Source organism: Acomys russatus, chromosome 13 (assembly GCF_903995435.1).
Source record: "Acomys russatus chromosome 13, mAcoRus1.1, whole genome shotgun sequence".
Taxonomy (NCBI): domain Eukaryota; kingdom Metazoa; phylum Chordata; class Mammalia; order Rodentia; family Muridae; genus Acomys; species Acomys russatus.
In genome coordinates this window covers 26,259,015-26,276,856 of record NC_067149.1, presented here as the reverse complement: position 1 = coordinate 26,276,856, position 17,842 = coordinate 26,259,015, and the positions used below count along the sequence as shown (strand labels likewise).

At 42.7% G+C, this 17,842-nt stretch overlaps 1 protein-coding gene across 10 annotated transcripts in view; it reads right to left on the bottom strand.

Annotated features, from left to right (window-relative positions):
* Mitf (melanocyte inducing transcription factor) overlaps positions 1-17,842 on the bottom strand; it is a 203,067-nt gene that overhangs the window by 9,908 nt on the left and 175,317 nt on the right. For 5 of the 10 annotated variants that reach the window (XM_051154969.1, XM_051154968.1, XM_051154974.1 and 2 more), the window contains exons 3-7: positions 15,226-15,453; positions 14,109-14,192; positions 12,106-12,201; positions 5,015-5,132; positions 2,591-2,665 (exon numbers count right to left, since the gene is read on the bottom strand). In XM_051154969.1, coding sequence (XP_051010926.1) covers positions 2,591-2,665; positions 5,015-5,132; positions 12,106-12,201; positions 14,109-14,192; positions 15,226-15,453 — 601 coding nt within the window. Of the gene's footprint in view, positions 1-2,590; positions 2,666-5,014; positions 5,133-12,105; positions 12,202-14,108; positions 14,193-15,225; positions 15,454-17,842 lie in introns of those variants that run through there. The other 5 variants (XM_051154970.1, XM_051154971.1, XM_051154967.1 and 2 more) reach the window with 2 other exon arrangements.

Below are 17,842 nucleotides of genomic sequence, written 5' to 3'. Positions count from 1 at the left end.
ATTTATTTATATTACATTTCAATTGTTATCCCATCTCTTTTATCCTCCCATTCGTTCCTCCTTCCCGCTTTTCCCCTACTCCCCTCCCCTATGACTGTGACTGAGGGGGACCTCCTCCCCCTGTATATGCTCATAGTGTATCAAGTCTCTTCTTGGTAGCCTGCTATCCTTCCTCTGAGTGCCATCAAGCCTCCCCATCCAGGGGACATGCTCAAATATGAGGTACCAGAGTTCATGTAAAAGTCAGTCCCCACTATCCACTCAACTGTGGAGAATGTCCCTCCATTGGCTAGATCTGAGTAGGGGTTAGAAGTTTACTGCATGTATTGTCCTTGGATGGTGCCATAGTTTGAGCAGGACTCCTGGGCCCAGATCCGCCCGTCATAATGTTCTTCTAGTAGGTTTCTAGGACCCTCTGGATCCTTCTATTTCCCCATTCCCCATGCTTCTCTCACCTACAGTCCCAATAGGGTGTCCTCCTCTCTGTCCCACTTTCCTGGTAAGTGAAGATTTTCATGGGACATACCCCTTGGGCTAGTGTCCAGATATAAGTGAGTATATACCATGTCAAAGGAACTCTTAATGCTAGCCAGCATCTGCATGCCTGGGGAAACTATCTCAGACATGCCAGTTTCTAGTTATTAGCCGTGTACCCACAAGTCCAAATAGATGCATCCTTCCAGTGTGTTTCCTTTCCTAATGGGGTGTGGTATCTATCTTATCCTTCTTGCCCCTCTCAGTAATTAGAATATGGCACCTGACATCTTACTTGAATGTACCTACTGGTAGAAAACCGTTTGTCCAGTTCACTCCTATAGAGAAGTTCCTTGTATCAAACTGGAACTCAATAACTTGTAACAGCTAAAAGAACAACTGAATACACTCATGCATTCATTGGTACATTTCAGCAAGTATTTTCATAAGCTAACTCCTAGAAAGGGAGGCCCGAGTCAAGGTCAACAGGATCCCGAGTGTTAACCCTCAGGAGTTAGACAAGAAGACTGCTTTTACAGTTGTCCAACTTCGAACTGACCCCATCTGCGATTTACTGAAAACCTTGAACGAGAAGGCTCTAGTGAGGACATGAACACAGGATCCAACTTCATCTCCTACTTCTCAGTTACGTGACACTGTGTTACTACATCATTATCTTATTTCTAGGGAGTTTTGAGAGAAGGACTGTCTTCGGGTAAAATCATTTGCAATCTGGGGAAAACGTTTAACCTGCAAGCCCAGATCTTCAGTTACAAATGAGGAAAGATTCTCAAATGGAGATGGAAAGTGGGAGGGCCGTACTGCTGTAAGCAGGTGCACAGGGCATGAGGCCCTCACCAGGCAGTGCTCAGGACCCACTGTGTTTTTGTATTGTTGGTGGTTTTCTCAATTCCATTGTCCTGGGTATGTTATATTGAAAAAAATGCGGTGGGGAAATAGCTAGGAATAGAATCGTGGTGCAGAATAGTACTATGAGGTAGCATGTAAGAAAGTAACGTCAAGTTTTTATTTAGCACACACTGTCCAAGAATGAATGAATGAATACTAGAAACAGCAGACTATGGACACTATGCCACCATGGATTAAAGGACACTAAGCTATGCTTTTCATTCTCAGCATGCATCTGGCTTCATAGGAAAAAGCTGGGGAAACAACTCCTAACTGAAAACAAGTGATGCTTGCCGCTAGCAGTTAGACAAGGCTGCTAGTTTTCTCTTTTACATCAGAATCGAGGCTTCTACACATGACTCACATGCTTAAATTCAGTTTAGGAAAAGAGATAAACAAAGAACCCCATGCTACTTCCTACCTCTAAACCCAGTCTTTATGGTGTATCTTAAGCATAAAGTTTTACTAGGAAAAACTTTCCCGGGAAAAGATTTAACAAAGAGTAAACATCAAGCATAAAGTTACAAAGTGTTTTAGATTAACAGATAAACATCACAAAACTGGAGGGCTACTTTACCCACTATACCCTTCAGATGTGTTTCTTTGCTTTTCTTTTTCCTTTTTTTTTTTAACCTTGAAATCTCATTGGAAAAGGTGATCTCCAAATCCCCTTTTGCTAACAAGTTGCAGTGTGAGCTGTACTTATAATTGGGTAGTTGGGAATCAAGACTCCCTTTTAACACACACACACACACACACACACACACACACACACACACACACACACACTCCTACTACCACAAATAAACAAAAATAATTTTTTACAAATAGAAAACTCTTTCTGTCTTTCTCAGTCTCTGTCTCTCTCTATACATACATATATATGTGTGTGTTAATAAGTATATTTAACAGATAAAATTAAAATCATAAAATTGGAAGGCTCCTTTACTCACCATGCCCTTCACATACAGAGATAGATGGTGATGATGGTGGTGAGATAGATAGATAGATAGATAGATAGATAGATAGATAGATAGATAGATAACATAGTTTGTTCTGAAATAAAAATCTCTCTGAAATACACTCAATGTACCCTTACCAACTAGAGAAATTAGCGTTCCTGTGAAATTGCTGGAAGCAGCGTTTTGATACAGGAGACTGCTGACTCTGAGGTGTAACGCCATGGACATAAATAAAGCAAACTTACTCAGGTTGTGATTGTCCTTTTTCTGCCTCTCTTTAGCCAATGCTCTTGCTTCAGACTCTGTGGGGAAAATACACGCTGTGCACGTGAATGAAGTCATTAGAAAGTGGAACTTTGAGGGACATAAAACAATGTACATTATAAAGCATCTGCTCTGAACATTTTAAGCCTATCTCGCCGGAGTCTAATAAAAATGCTATTTTTCCAATTATAACCTCTACAGAGTTCTGCTTCTTCTCACGCTACATATATGAAATCTCTGCAAAGCTCACTTTCCACAAACCAGACAAGGCAAGTGAGAGCAAGCCACAACACACCAAGTCTACATTCGAGGACTAAAAAGAATAAAATAAACAGGAGCTATTTGATGTCACATCACTTTTAAGATTTGCTTATTTTTAATTTTATGTTCATATGTGTTTGCCTCTGTATCACTGGGCACTGAGCACAATGCCCAAGATGGCCAGAAGAGGGCAACAGATCCCCTGAAACTTGAATTACAGATGGCTGTGAGCCACCATGTGGGTGCTCTTAAACTCAGAACCATCTCTCCAGCCCCTGATAGCATATTCTATTATTAAGATTCAAACTTTATTTTGAGGCCAAATGACTTTTCAGTATTTTTATGCCTTTGTAATGCAGTGACATGAAAACTGAGGTGACTGTTTCTGAATCTGTTCTCCTGGCCTCTGACTATCTGATGAGAAAGATTCTTGTTTTTCAGAATGGGAGGCAGGATCTGTCAGACTCTACTAGAACAGAATTCTATCGTGATTCTTAGGAGCCACGGTGTATTCAGTATTTGTGTGCCTGTGGAAGCACAGGTCAGGAAAAGTCTAGATGCATTTGGTGGCAATTCCATTTGAAAGGTTTATTTGAATAGCATCTGATTTGAATAGAATGAATCTGATTTGAATAGAATCTGATATTTTGATGTCAAAAGATTCACTCTCTCTGTCTCTGTCTCTCCCTGTGTGTGTGTCTCTCTCTCTTGTCTTGAGAGGAACAAATAAGTATCAAACAAATTATGCTGTTGATTCATTCTGAGATTTGTTATACCATGTTAGCTTCCTTTTAAGAGTAGTGTTTGAAATAGTAAGTTAAAGTGATTTTACCACAGAATAGCAAGCCTTACAGCATCTGAGGCAAATTCATTCACCTCAGTATAATATATGTGTTATATATACTATAATATATTTACATATAATATATATCCTAAGTGTAAGCACCTATGTCACACTGCACTGAGACAGTGAAAGAGAGGCTGCACTGGAAACAGAACAATTAACATTGTATCACTTAATGCTATTACAGTCTTCTTGGTCTATGTAAAGCCACTGTGTGGAGTTCATACCATGATAAATTCAGCATGTGCCCTATTTCCCAGAGCGGACCCTGCTCACCATGATGCTCCTAACTACACGTGCATGTATGTGTGTGCGTGCAGATGGATGGGATTAAAGTCAGAATCTCCTAAACTCAGAAGGCCAGTCCAAATCATGGACATCCTCCCCTCCCCCTCTCCTCCTCTCCCCTCCCCCTCCTCCTCCTTTCTGTTTCACTCTCCATCGTCCCTTGATGACTTTTTATGGTTTTGCCCCTTATAGTTTTTGCTTATTAATAAATTAGCTTTTAAAACTCAATTAACACTTTTTAAAAACCTGATTTTCTTCCATTAAAATGTTCTGAGATAGTTTTTATAGTCGTGCCTTTGGATAGGATAGGAATCTTTACAACAAATCCATACCCTATATTCTCACTCCTGCCTCCAATTCTGCAAGAGGCAAGAACTAAATAATAAAAAGGGATTTGGGGCAAGGACCATAAAATTCACCATGGTAGAATGCCAGTTCTAATACAGTTTCTGTCATGTTTTATTGGTCAAATGCCTTCCCTAAAGCATCAAACAAAGTGGCAAAATAGGTAATTTCACACTTGCCTCAAGAGCAAACATTCTGATGGCTCCATTTTATGATTTATATCTCTTTCTATAATAAATCTCTTGCACATGATACAGTGAAAAGAGCAGGAGGCATCTAAAGATGTAAGAAATAAATTCTTGCTCCATTCCAAATGAAGGCTCAAATGGAAAAGCCAAAGCAGGATCCTCAAACTCAAACCTCCAGGGCCTTGGCAAGCAAAATTTACAGTGGGTAGGGGAGAGTCAAGTTACAGGGGAGAGTAGTGACTATAACCCCAACCAAAAGGGCATAGCAGTCACAGACAAAGGCTCTCAGCTATCACTGGAAACTGGCATCCTAATGTCTTAATTTCGCATGTTAAGTTACTGTACAAAGTGTCAGGGAGCATACACACTAGAAGCACAGCCACCAGCTGGACAGAAAACAGTGCTGTTACACTGATGATACTGTCCAGTGAGGACCACAGCACACTATCATAGGAAAAGCATATGTGCTAGGTACGTACCTGTGAGCTCCCTTTTTATGTTGGGAAGGTTGGCTGGACAAGAGTTGCTGATGGTAAGGCCTGGGGGTGGCAGGCCCTGGTTGCTGTATAGGTCAATCAAGTTTCCAGAGACAGGTAACTAGACATAGACAAGAAGACCAATGAGTTGTTGAATGACTGCTGAGCTTTCCCAAGAAAACCCATAATACCCTATTCCAGGCTTTGTGTAAAAGACACTCTTTGCTACCAAAAACTGTGTCTTTAAAACAGGAAAGTCTGAGCACTCACACAGAAGTGCATGATGTTTATAAAAGGAGAAAAAAAGGATGGCCTTGCACTGACTTCTGCCTGGTAGGAGCATTTCAAGCACGGAGGCAAGGTGCTGCCTGCTGCCAAAAGTGGCAGACGTCCCATTGGTGCTGACTATTCCCGTGACAAAGGATTCCAAGTGTGATTTCCACCAAAGTACGTATTTCTTCCTCCCATCTTTCACCTCTCCCTACTTTACTCTTTCTTTTATAAAGAAAAGCAACAGCAAATGTTTCTTTTTTTTTTTTTTCTTTTTTCTTTTTTTTTTTTTTAAAACAGTGTCCTTAAGGCAAAAGAAAAAGCTGGCTTCCTTGAGATTGAAATTATTCAAAGAGCCACAAGAGGGAGCCCAAAGACCTTAATAAAAAGTTTACAGCACTAAAAATGGGATTACTAACTACTTAGAGTGGAACTGTCTCCTCTGGCTCTCCTAGGATGTTTTCACATAGCAAATTCATTTGTGGTTTTTTTTTGGGGGGGGGGGGAGGCGGAGTCCCAGTTGGACAAGGATTTCCTCGTAGCTAGCTGGAGACAACAGAGTCACAAGTTCCTCTTCTTACATCCTGGAAAACTTTCTACACATTAGCTATGCCTTATTCCTTCCTCCGCAGACCCTTCGAGTTTCCAGACGCTGTCAAATGACTCCTTGAGAACTGCCTCATTACCACTTTGGCAACTAGCCTCTCCTTTACCTGGTCATAGGGTCTCTATTCTGTGTTAGACAAGTCATTTCAGAAAGTGAAGAGTGACCCAGAGCTATTCAGCAAAGGTGGCACTCAGTATACAGGATGAGCTATTCTGACTGGAAAATCTTGTCAACAGAAGGGGTTAGGATTTTTACTTTTTAAAAAATAATTTTGTAATGATTATGTACATATTTATCTTGGGAATAACACCCAGATTCAAATATGTAATTTATATTTCATTTATATCCTATACATACATGTGGCCAAAAGATAATTTTACACAAAAATTTTTCAGTTTACCAGCTTTTGGGCTATGACCTATTCATGCAATTAGGTATCAAATTCTATTTAAGGCAACTTCATGAAATTAGGTATCGAATTCTATTTAAGGCATCATGTTGACCCTAGAAATGTTTTGGACTTGGAGGTCAATGAGATGGCTGAGTGGGGAAAAGTCACTTGCCAAGCCTGACAACCTGAGTTCAATCCCTGGGGCCCCTCTATGAACTTCCAAGTTGACCTCTGACCTCCACACATATGTGTACACACACACACACACACACACACACACACACAATGTAGATAATAGATAGATAGATAGATAGATAGATAGATAGATAGATAGATAGATAGGTGAGGGGGTGGATGAATGGTTGTAGAACCTTTTTTATTTTAGTTTTTGGATCTGGGGGGGATGGGAGATGGCTCAGTGGATAAAATGCTTGCTGTTTTCTGTTTAAGCATAAAATCTGGGCACGTGTCTTCTAGACCCCAGTGCTAAAGTGAGAGTTGGACAGAGGGGAATCCCTGAAGCTTACCAGCAACCAGCCAGTCTAGCCTAATGCCTAAGGTCCAGGTTGCATGAGAGACTGTGTCTCAAAAAAATAAAAAATAAAAAATAAGGTGGGGTAGGTAAGAAAGACTGTTGATGCTCGCCTCTAGCTTCCATATGTGCCTGCGCTAAAGCCCTGGCAACAGAGATAGGGCTGGAGGGCAGTATGCGCAGTGCAAGCTACCTTCTGATGGGAGTGCTGGAGAGCCTGAGGTGGCAGGCAGGGCAGGCAGGTGGGCACGCCTTGATAAAGGGAGCTCTTACAAAATCTGCAGAAACACATAATACCCACACCTACGCCCTGCACACATGCCAATGAATACACACTGTGCTAATTTGAAATGTCCTTGGGCCACATTTCAATGCCCTCCAGCTAAGGCTCTGATAAAGGGTGACTCTGATTATTAGCAGGCATTGCTCTGAGTGGTTCTATTGAGAAACAGGTCACCTCAGGGTCAACCTTGCTCTCTGTGTGTTTGGTTTTGCTCTTGTCCAACTTCAGGGGACGTAAGAGGCATTAGCATGTTTGCATAGAGCACTGTAAAGGGCCAGAAAGACGAGTCTTTACCAAATCAACTAGGAACTGAAGTCTAAAAACATTCCCAAGTCCAAATCTTTAGGGTTTTTTTTTTGGGGGAGGTACTTGTGTCTGAGCAGTAATAAACCAAGAATGCGACTTAAAGACTGGAAACAGTGAGCTACAAGATGAATTCAGTGTCTCTAGAAATAGAAACTATGCACCCTTCTGTCCTCATACACAAACTGGGTAGGAGCATGCACTTCTGTTTTGATGACTGTGTTTTAGGTACAAGTGAGAGGCACCTGTTAGGTTCAAAAACAGGCATGGGGGCCATATCTGTGGTCCAGCCTTTGAGATGCTAAGACAGGAAGATCAGGAGGTCAAGGCTGGCAAGGGCTACATGAGATCCTGTCCCAAAAACTAAAAAAATTAAGAACCCAAACCAAATAAGTCAGTGGAAAGGAAGCCTCTAAGTCATCTGAGAAGGTCCATTGAAGAGGGGAAGGGAAGAGAAAAGAAGGCGGAAGACAGGGAAAGGAAGAGAGAGGAGGAGAGAAGAGAAATGAGGAATGGAGGGAGGAGAGGAGGAGAGGAAAAACCAACCAAACAAAATTTTGTAGCTCACTTTCTGGGTTAGAAAAATCTGCTCATCAACACAGTTAAGTCATAAATGGGTCAGAATCACACCCCTGGACCAAACGAGGAAGAGACAGACACTTGTTTACTTGGCCAGGCTGCATCTTTGCTGGGCATTCTATACACTCTATACATTCACGTTCTCGACAAGATTTCACTTCACACAAGGGGCAGCGTGGACCCACAGAGCCCCCGGCTGGCCAGCTTGGGTGAGGGCAAGGTGACAATCCTGCTGTCTTTGCCCAGCTCTGAACTGAGTGCGCTGGTGCCTCTCACCGAAATGAGTATTTTCTCAAGTGAGTGATCACTGTAAGATGTTATTGTTTTTCTCTGTGGATGGGCCCATCTCTTTCTCTGAATATCAATTGTGCAGTTAACACAAGTAAACAGGACTTTTATTCTTTGTTTGGGAGAACACAGGAAGGCCCTTGTGCCCTTGGAACAATTATTTCTAGACCCCAGTTCCCTTAAGATAGCTTCCTCTCGGAGTTCTTTGCACTTTTTAAAAAAAGTAGTTACCTTGAAACAAAGCATTTCAAAGAGCCAAATAAGCAGGGGGAAAATGTCTAAGCTGATAAGCATTCAATTTAAACTTTACTGTGGGGCGGGGGGAGTAAAAACAGAATAGGTTGTAGTTGCTTAGCTATTCCACTTAGGCAAGTGAACCCCAAGATGATCAAAACCCAGCAGTGGTCCCCACTTTGACAGGGAGCCTATTAGGGCCAGGTTACTTCTTGAGGGTGGAAGTTTAAAGTTCTCCCATCAATTCACCTGCAGCTGATACAACATTTAACAGACAAGAAATCTGAGGCAGAGAAGTCAAATGTCTCACTTGGCAGTGTAGGCACAAGGGCTGGGGTTACAGCTCAGTGTAGGACCACTTGTATAGCGTGCATGAGGTCTGGGGATCGACAACCAGCATGGCAAAAACAAAAGAAAACTAAAAAAGACCTACATTTAGAGTCTGCTTTTAACCTCTACATAATGCTGTCTTTCTACCTGCAGAGTTATGCCCCAAGACAAGAAACCCTTGAAAGGACATTCTGCCAGATCCAGCCTATGACACCAAAAAGAAGTGAATATGGCAATATGGCCACCGATTACTGCGGGCAGCTTCGGGACACTATCCCCGGCTGGGAATGAGTTCACCAGATTGCTCTGTGGGGATCCCCTGGAAATGGCCGCTGTGCTGCTCAACCGTCCGGCTCCACTTGTGATATGGTTCTCCCTTTCAGGTCGTGAGCTCAAGGATAGAAATGTTCCCTTTGCAAGCTCCTGCGCCTTGCTCAGGATGCACTTATTGTACCTAGGGCCTCACACATCCTAGGCGAATGCTCTAACACTGAGCACCCCGGTCCCCTGGACGTCTACCTTGGGAGAGTGTCTCGGCAATGTCAGTATAGATGGAGAAGATGCTGTGTGTGTTGTATTCTACAGGGGCAGATGGACCCAGGTCAACTCTCTTAAGAAGGGTTGGCAAGTACAGTTCAACTGGAAGCAAGCAGGGACCAGCGCTAGTGTGCAACTCACTGTGAGGTGCGCCATGGTTACTAAGTCAAGTTCTCTAACGGGGAGTTTGACACATTGTTCAGTCTTAATGAATTATCAGCTGAACAAACCAACACTACCCAAAGTATTTGATCTTGCAACTAACACATTACGAGAAATAATTTAGACAATAGGGTTGAATGCTGCATCTATCTCCAAAGGTAAATGCTATTTTTACTTTATTAGCTAAGAAGATAAATGTACCAGAAATAATTAGTAGCCCATCCCTTCTCCCCCCAGATGTGGGAATGTGGGACTTTAGGATAGCATGCAAGCCCACAGAGTAAGAATGCACTTTGGATTTGAACCCAAGTGTGGCTATAATTCTCTAATTCCTAAGCACTACGTCTTAGTGTTTCCTTCAAGAGCTGAGATATATCCTTTATCTGAGGTGTCGCGGAAGCAAGGTACCTGAGATTTGGTATGGATTTGAACAATACGCAAAAGGAAGTTGGTGCACTGAATATTGGTTTGGGTTCAGTGACTTCAAAGTTCTCTATCATTGCAAAAATTATCTAAAAATCAATGATATTATGAAATAAGTCACCTCGTGGTACGTTTGAGTGTGCCCAAGTATGCATTTATCACTTTGCAAAACGGACCACTCAGCAATATCCCTTTGAGATGAGCATGCCATTACTACCTCACGCCATGAATATGCCATGTCCTGAGGCCTATTTTTAAATTCCCTAGTGGAAGCTTCGTGTAGTGCCTTATCCATGTTTATCTCACGGTTCTGGCTACTGGCAAAGTCTGCATCTATCTAATTGGCTATAACTACATGCAACCTAAGGGATCCAGAGGAGCTGAAGCGCCAAAGCACATGGAAAGAGCTGGACCCAGGCACCTGGATCAGAATCGCACACCACTTGGTTCTTTAAAAAAAAAAAAAAAAAAATCACAAAGTGAGAGGCTGGAGAGATGGCAAATAAAACTCAGCCACGAAAACATAAAAACAGAGTTCTCAACACCCACACGAAAAGCCACGTGTGCGCAGTGGTTGGCCTGAGAGCCTAGCAACTGCTCCGTAGGCTCAGGGAGAAGATCGCCAGGGCAAGCTGGATAGCAAGTCCAGCCAAGTCGGTGAGCTCGAGGCCCAGTGAGAAACCAAGGCAGACACCCAATGCTAACCTCTGGTCCCCATGTGCTCACACAAGCCACATGAAGGTACACCAGGACATATGTGGACACACAGATACGCAGCACAGCCACACACACCATACATGCAAAATAAATTTCAACCTGAGTTTAAGTAGGTTGGGAAAAGACATTAACTCTTTAAGGAAAAGTTTTGAGATTTCTTCTTAACATAGATTATTCTCTTGGACACTAGTTATTGAAGAATATGATAATTTACGGTGCTTAGCTCATGAAAAACTGAGCAGACCAGAGTCTGCTTACACAGTCCCCTGCGTTATCTCAAATGGCAACGGTACCATCCCAACTCACACAGTGACTGAAAGTAACTTCAAATAGGACCTACAAAAAGTCTTTGGTAAGACAGGAATTTAAATACCAATAATATAAGGCCTGCAAAAGAATAAACAATGCGGGCAAAAGTGCAAGTTATAGAGGGGAAAGTGACCCATGTGAGCATTGTGAGCAGCTAGAACTTCATGAGGATTGGCTTATGAATTCCAGCTGGGGTACGCGATGTTGCTGGGGGATAGGAATCACAACATCTCTCTGCCACATGGAGTACAGAACCCCACTCCCAAATCATATCAGCACACAGACACAGCTGAGAGCAGCACAGTTCACAATGATTCATTTGGCTAAAGAGTTGGATTATTTTATAAAAAGTGACCTGGAGAGGTAGCTCAGTTTGGTACAGTGCTTGCTAGTATAGGCATAAAGCCCCAGTGAGCAAGCTGAATCCCCAACACCCCTCTGCCCTGCCTCCCCACCAATAAAATCCTGGTTCGCTTAGTACAAATTAGTGATCCTAGCACGGAGGAAGAGGCAGCAGGCAGATCCCAGGGGCTGTAGGCCAAAGAACCTCTCTGGCAAATTCCAGGTAAGAGATCTTGTCTCAAAAATACATACATGCATACATAAAACTAAGGTGGGCCACATCTGAGAAATGACATCCAAGATGGACCTCTACTGTGCATATACATGTACACATTCTTGTATATACACCTATGTACACATGTGTATCCATACAAATGCACACATACATGCATATGCACAGAGAGAGAGAGAGGAGAGAGGGCGGGGGAGAAGAGAGTGCCTGGGGATATGGGTCAATTGCAGATCTCTGGTATTGCATGTGTGAAGCCGTAGGTTCAATCCCCAGCACTGAGATAGAAAAATACAAAACATACAAATAAAACCAAGGCAAACTTGCACTCCTGAACACAGAAGCTTAATTACAGTGCTCCCTGATGAACTGGAGCAAGCTTCTTAATTTCTGATGTCAAAATGATTTACTTGTTTCCCATTTTATTACTAAGAAATTCCTCCAAGAATCCTTATTTAAAAAAAAAAAAAAAAGCTGAATTCAGAAGAAGGGGAATGAACAGAGAACCACCTCAAGATTTTCTTGGAAAACAAAATAAAAAGGCAAGGCCATTGATACCGTATTTGCCATTTGCAAGGCTGGATCCATCAAGCCCAAGATTTCTTCATTATAACTCGACTCCAGGCTGATGATGTCATCAATTACATCATCCATCTGTAGGAGAAAAAAAAAGAGCCACAATAAGAATCAGGTATAATGCCACCCCAGAAAGGACTGTCTTGGACCTTTCTTACCTAAAGCAACAGAATCTAAAAATTCATTGTTTTTGTCCCCAACTAAAATCAAGATATTTCCAAAATCCACTAAGAGGAGTGGGTGATGGGAACTTTACTTAACAGCTAGCACTTCAGCCAAGAGCTCACCACTCTGCTTGGGTGTTTCCTTGGGGTCCATTATCACCCTGAAAATCACCCCGGGGGTAAGGGTACTGGCAGGGCAGCCACTGTCCAGGTGAGATACTGACAAGTAGCCTGCTTAGTGCTACACAGCAAACAGAGGCAGGCTGTGATTCTACCAAAGCTTCCACCGCCCTGTTGAGCTCCCTCCCTTTACACTGGAAAGACCAGCCAGGAACCCTGCTTGCACGAAAGCCACCATTTCTCTTCTCCTTTTCCACAGCCTTCTAGGAGCAGGGGAAACAGTTGGATCTCGCCCTTGTGGTCCACTGGGGCCCGCTGGCCCTTCAAGGATTACAGAGTGACTTTTAGAGCAAACACCTCTTTGCACAGCTGACACCGAGCCCCGTGTTCCCCAAGGAACACACCAGGATAAAGTTATCATTACAGTCGCAGGGCTGACATTCCCACTAGATCAATTTTATTGCTGAAGTACCAAAACACGAGTTAGCATCATAAACAACAGTGATTACATGTGCATTGCAGCAGTGGCGGAGGCTGTGCAAACACTTCCTCGTAAACACCGTGTGCTTGGTGGCTGTGTCTGGGCCTGGGCCTGAGCAAGTGCTATGCAGATACACAATGAAATCTTAAGAATGCCCAGGGCACCCCTGTGTTCATGTGCACCTCCCATTAAAGAGGTGAGGCTCCAGCACACATGGGCTTAGGTTCAGATCTAGCTCTCCTTCTTCCTGGGTAAAGGGCAAAACCTCCAGTCTTCAGATGTGTTAATCTACTAAACTGTCTCACTGGAGATGAGTGAGATTTCAGGAGAAACCTTGCAAACTGTTCTGAAAGTCTGGAAACTGTAAACACCTAAAGAATAGCAAGTGATTGCTCTGAAGAATAATTGATGGTCAGATCTGAATAGAATGCTAGCACGCTTTGGTTTAGTTTCCATTTCTAGGCATTGCAAAGTTATTTACTTGTAATAGATAGCTTTATGACTGAGTTGATGAATAGGAAAATAGGTTGGAGGACTATAAACAACTTTTTAAAAAAATAAATTTTGACTTTAGTTTTAGGAGGGCAAAATGAGTGTCCTTAATGTATCATTAAAGTAATATACACTCCAGTATACACAGAAAGGAAAAAGTCGACTTTGTTGTTTATATGATAGTCTCTCGTGTACATCTGGGTAAGCACATCAGTACATAAATAAATGGTGCCATGATTCACTAAATAGAATTGAAATAATGACCTTCAGTTGCTTGGGGGAAGTGTTTACTAGCTTCTGTTAACTTATTGAAGCTTCATATTCTGTGGAGCAGGAGGTTCCATTTATAAAGCAACACGGAGATGGGCACAGCTTGGTTTCAAATATGTTTTAGAAGCTGGTACAATGCTATACAGCATGTGCTGGTGATTTATGCAAATTAACTGAATCACCGTGCATTTTATTTACAACAATCCATGTATTTTTCCCTCTCCTTATGACCGTGTGCAACTTAAAGGGCACACACATTTAATCTTCTTAGTTGTTACTTAGCCATTCATGAGTTACTATGAAGAAAATGGCTCTGTTCATAGATTTTTTTTTTTTATTTAAAAAAAATATCAATGGGAGGAAGAGAGGCCCTGAAGTCATCAAGAGGTGTGATCATTCACAAATATAGGTTCTCATTATAAAGTGTTACATCCTCGGCCTGCCGAGTCGTTCAGTACCTGCATGCACGACGCTCGAGAGTGCGTGTTCATACCTGGGCACTCACTCTCTGCCCTGCTCTGCTCTTCAAACTTATAAAACGCCTGCAGAAACATAAGCAGAGACAGCACATGACGTGCGTGGACTGGCAGATGTCTTTCAGCAACACAACCACAGATGTTAGTGGTACAGCAATGCGATGGGCGGAGCTTTCAGACAAGGAGACTCTAAATGGGGAACAGACTACTGGAGGGGAACGTTCATCAAGGCATATGACAGACGTGGGTAAAATAGAAGGGTTCGGTGTGGGCAGAGGGGAAAAGACTTAGTCTCTCCAGTGTCACAAATCACCCAAAAGTTGTGTGGCAGCCACGTGTGAACGCACATCAACACTTCGGTACATAGTAGAACTTCACTAAAAGGAGACTCGCGATCTCCTAATTTGGAAATAGCAGGCACCGAATCATAGCAGTGCTCCCGGGTCTTTTTATGCTCCAAATTTGGGTACAGAAATTAGTTTGAGGGGATGAGTATTGCCTCTAGCCCAGCCTCTACCAAAGGAGACTCATCAGGCAGCGATTCATTATGAGACCGGCTGGATGAAGCAATAAGCCTCGCTTTTCTTCCTATATCCTCATGTGCCATAACATTCAAATCCATCCACACACGCTCCATGTTTTTCCTTTCTCCAACTCCTCAAAAAATAAAAATAATATCCCAGACATTCACAGCAAGCAGAACTTCTAAGCCTCCTGCCCCACACCTTTTCTATTTTTGCCTTTTCTTTTCCACCTCCCCTTCTCCTCTCGGCATTCTCACTGCTTCGCAAACCGGAAGGCATCGAAGGGAAGAGAACAGGCATCTAAGGAAGGGGATGGGGACCAAGGAAGCATCCTCGCCTCCAGATCCTGCTTAGAGCAAGTCAAGTCTGTCTCCTGTCATGTGCAATAAACCCAGTAACCTAGTACTCGTGACAGGAGGCTGAGATGTAAATGGTCACACCAGTAAATCTGGGACAGAGGCCGGAGACTGTGACCAGGAGGACAAAAGACAGTCCAACACTAAGGGTGAGAAGAGCCATCCCACAGACAGTTAATGGAGAGTAAGAAACAGAGGGGAAGAGGAGATGTGAATTACCTCTTTTTCACAGTTGGAGTTAAGAGTGAGCATAGCCATGGGGCTGTTGGGTGCGCTGCTCCCCGGCACTGGTGGCATGGCATGGTCGCCAGGCTGGTTTGGACATGGCGAGCTCAGGACTTGGCTGGCATGTTTATTTGCTAAAGTGGTAGAAAGGTACTGCTTTACCTGGTGCCTCTGGGCTTGCTGTATGTGGTACTTGGTGGGGTTTTCCAGGTGGGTCTGTACCTGAGTGTGGCCATGAAGGGAAGAGAAGATAGCAGTGTTATTCTGGGGTGTCAAACAGCTCTTCCGGTAGCACACATCTCGAGACTGACCAGTCAACCAACAGAACAGATTATCAATCCCCTATAAGGTACTGGGTACTGTGCTAAAGGATTTTGATAGTATCAAAGTCTAAATCACAGGATTTAGAACTCTTAGAATCCAGCGTAACAACTGTCTTGTTTGATTTCCCTGACAATTAACTATACATTTCATTCAATCCTGGTGCCCTTCTTCTCACAGCTTAGTATTAAAGTTCGCAAGTATCCGTGAGGCCAAAATCTCCCGAACTCAAAATCAAAATGACAAACTTGAAAATGCACAGTTCAGGTTATCACATTTCCCTTGGCAAATAGAACAGCTTTCGGTTAAAATGCACATGCACACACACACACAACCATGAACCTATACCCCCCTAACACCACACACACACATACACAATCATATTCACATATACACATACATACACACACACAAACCGCCCTGCCCCACAAAAAAAAAAATCCTTAAGAACTAACTATAAAATAATTACAGAAGATAATCAGAAATAATGCCATACTTAAAGCAAGGAGTTATGGGTTACTTCCTTTAATATACAAGAATATGATTATTCAGAATTCTAATTATGAATGGGCTCAATAAAATCATCAATTCCACATGAAGCAGTTACCTTTAAGTGCATATCACTCGTAAACATGTGTTTTTAAAGGCACGACTATTTATAAACCAGCACGGTATTTGTTGCCCTTTTCCATAAACATTAACAGGGAACAAGACACACTTTTTTTTTTAAATAAACAAAATCAATTACATTCAATTTAAAGTCATTTTTCACTGGCAAACACGATTTTATTTCATACCCTCTAAACAAGAGCTGGTGGGAAAAGAGAATGCAGCTACCTGCTAGGGAAATAAATCCGACTGCTATCTTTACGTCTAAAACTAGAGTAAATTACTTCTTAGGGCATCGGAAAATAAGCAGCATTAAAGAAGTAAATCTGTCCCTATTGTAAACAGCGTACTTAGTATAAGAGACCAGTTAGCCCATGTATTCCCTTGCAATCAGGCTCCGAGTGTGGTCGGTAGTGAGCGCTCACCTGGTAGTGACTGTACTCTAGCGTTCCCAGCATGGCAACGGTTCAGGCAGCCCCAAACCAAGGAGACACGACACGGCAGACTACTTGTTCCACCTCCCTCTACTTTCTGTAATTCCAACTCGAAGGGCGACTGGCATAGAGAAGGCACCATACACAAGGCATCCGAGGCACTGCCGGAAACGTTATCACAGCAGCACAGCTTATAATAACCTAAGCTAATTAGTTATGCGTGTTAAAAAAAAAAGCTGTTCTCACAGGGGACTTTATTTTTTTTCTTTTTAATTCCTACTAGTTTGGTCTTAAATATTGATATCAGTCGTCCCCCCACCCCCCGGCTTGACGTCATGCTTTTTTTTTCATAGATATAAAGGAACCTTTTAAAAGGATGAGCTATCAAAGTCAAGCTCAGTGTCAGATCAAGGCCAATTCACCATTCATCTTTCGTTCCAGTAGCATTAACGGACAATGGTGTTTCTCTTTCAGGCATAGGTTAAGTGCTGGATGCCCCCTTCAGAGGAGTCATTGCCCAAAAGCTACTGTCACACACGAGACATCCCTAACGGCCGGATAACGATGACGTGTGTGACTGTGAAGCGATGGGTACTCTCCACACTCCCAGCTTCTCCCTGCACCCTGGTCTCAAGAGACTGCTTAGTCTGAACTGGGTAGATGTAAAACTTGCCTCTTGACATCAAGTCAGCAAACAGGGGGAGCTATCTATATCACACACACACACACACACACACACACACACACACACGCATATGCATGTACGCACGCACGCATGCACGGCATACGTGCACACGCTTGGGGAAAGAGAGGCACAGAGACAGAGACAAAGGGAGGGAAAGAGACGCAGAGACAGAGACCTGGGTTCAGGCTCATAGAGGAAAAAAAAAAAAAAAAAAAACCAAACCTCTCTCAGCTAATCCTCAAATTAGGACGCATAGACATTCTCTCTGGACACTGTGTGACCCAATCCATGAAGTGAGAAAAGAGGAAGACATGATGACCCACCACTGATGCATTTATGGCCCTTTCCATCTGTTCCTCCACTGTTATTATATGCTAAACATGTAAAACACAGAACATTCACCACGAGTCATCAGGATATAGATATGACTTGTAGCTTTATAAAACAATTTACAGCCCAGGGTGAAAGCAAAGGGAGAAAAGAGACAAAATCTATATTTAGAAATTAGGATAAACGCTGCTTACTGTTGAAATGGGGTGATAGCATTTTGGGCATAGATATT